Below are 1991 nucleotides of genomic sequence, written 5' to 3' on the forward strand. Positions count from 1 at the left end.
TAGGCTCTATAGGCCAGAGTGAAACCTCTATGTTCCCTCCTATATGGTCTAGCCCTTCCCTGGAAGACTGGTCAGTGAATTCTCCCTTAGGATCTTGTCTGAAAACGACCCCATTCTTCATGGCCAGGTATCCCACAACGTCCCTTAACACACCCCAAGGTGCTGTGGTATGTCAACAGCCTTATGTTTTATGCATATGACCCCTGCCCCTTGTCAGCTGAACTTTACAGGAGAGGGAACTGTTTCCAGGACTCTTGGCCACTAACCTGCCTTGGGACTTTTACTACCCGGACATAAAGGACCAGGGGATGGGCGGATGGGTGGAGCAGATGCCAGTGAAAATGTTTGCTTTGGTTTTAGCTGTGTGAGTGAATGCACTGGTGCCACCGGACACTTTAGGGGATCGGAGGACAGCTTTCTGAAGTCATTTCTACCCTTCTGCTTGGTGGAAATGGCTTCTTTCTTGTTTCTGCCACACCCTGGGCCAGCTGGCCTGACATCCTCTGGCTGATTCTCCCATCTCCACCGAATACCTCACTGTGTATAGTGCTGGGATTACAGAAGCAGGCCAGCATATCCTGATTTTCATGCAGGTTCCAGTCCTCAGAGTCAAGTCTTCAAGCTTGTGCATCGGGTGCTTTGCCCTATGAGTTATTGTTGCCCGCCTGGTACTTAAGAAGGAAGACGAGAAAGACGATCTCTCTCAACTTCCTGACTGAGCTGTTGCTACATCGCTTGGTAAAATAAATTGTCCTGATAAGCTGGCTGGGCTGTTTTCAGACGAGAATGAACATTTGGGTTTGTGCTTCTGCCTCCTCCTTGAGTAAGGATGCCTTCCTGCTGACCCTTCTCAGCTGGCACTGCCCACACTTCGCCCACACTCTGCCCACACTCCGCCCACACTGGGGAAAGTTAGCAGAGCTTTCCCTTTGTAGAAGAACTCTACCTCCATCCTCAGTCTGCCCACGGTTGTGTGCTCTGCGGGGCAACAGCCACATCTCTTCATGTCCATCACACCCGCTCCCCTTCCTGCTGTTTCTAGGCTGTTGACTGACTTCTCCTGTTTGATCTGTGATTCGTTTTCATGTCTCTATCTCATGTCCCTGCCTCCCCTCTGGGCACTTGCATATTCAGTCATATCTGCCAACTAACTTGTTCCTCAGTGGAACATATGTCCCCCTTGGTCTGTCTGATTTCTCAGAAACTAATTCAGAAACTTCCCTGCTAATGTTGCTGAGTTTGGTTATGACAACCACACTGCACAATGAGCTCCAAGTCGGGTTCAAACTGAAATCCTTCAAAACAGAACAGATGCCTCCCTTATAGTCTTATCTTTGATTAATTCTTTTTCTCTGTTAGGTTTTTTTGTTTTGTAAAAACATGAACCTAGACATAAAAGTATAGTTCTCAGTGTTGGTTTGGGAGAAAATTACAGCAATCAGTACCTGCTTTGTGTCCAAAGTATGGGACCAGCACTATCATATGTGAGGTTCCAGGAAGAGAGGATTGTAGATTTATTGCAGATGATCCCTCCCAACTCTCCACTGACTATTAAATCCAAAAGAAGACATAGATAAAAGAAGCCATTTGGGGGAGGTTTAGCTATAAGGCAAATATGTGACTCTGGGAAGGTCATGTAACTTTAATAGAAATTCCAAGGGCCTGTCAATAACAGCACAAGGAATACAGGGGAAGATGGCCACACAAGAAGCCCGGGGATGATGTCTGCACCCAGGATGGTCATGGTGGGGAGATTCGGCTTCATCCCTACTGACCCTGAACCCGGCACTTTCCAGTCTCAGAGAATTAGTAGAAATGACGCTCTAGGATTTGAAGAGTTTTAATAAAAATCTGGATATAGTTTATAGTAGTCAGAATGGTATGTGAGAAATGGCCATGAGAGGGCTGTTCTTCCCTGGGAGCAAGGAAAGGAGGGAGAGAAGACCAGGAAGGGAAGGGGAGGGGAGAGGAAGGGAGGGGAGAGGAGGGGA

The 1991-nt window shown here is 47.6% G+C and overlaps 1 protein-coding gene across 1 annotated transcript in view; it reads left to right on the forward strand.

Moving 5' to 3' along the window:
• LOC110316516 overlaps nucleotides 1–1991 on the forward strand; it is a 15787-nt gene that overhangs the window by 9348 nt on the left and 4448 nt on the right. The window contains exon 5 of the mRNA XM_021190864.2: nucleotides 594–738. Within this exon, the coding sequence (XP_021046523.2) occupies nucleotides 594–738 (145 nt within the window). The remainder of the gene's footprint in view (nucleotides 1–593; nucleotides 739–1991) is intronic.

This window comes from Mus pahari, chromosome 2, assembly GCF_900095145.1.
Source record: "Mus pahari chromosome 2, PAHARI_EIJ_v1.1, whole genome shotgun sequence".
Lineage (NCBI taxonomy): Eukaryota > Metazoa > Chordata > Mammalia > Rodentia > Muridae > Mus > Mus pahari.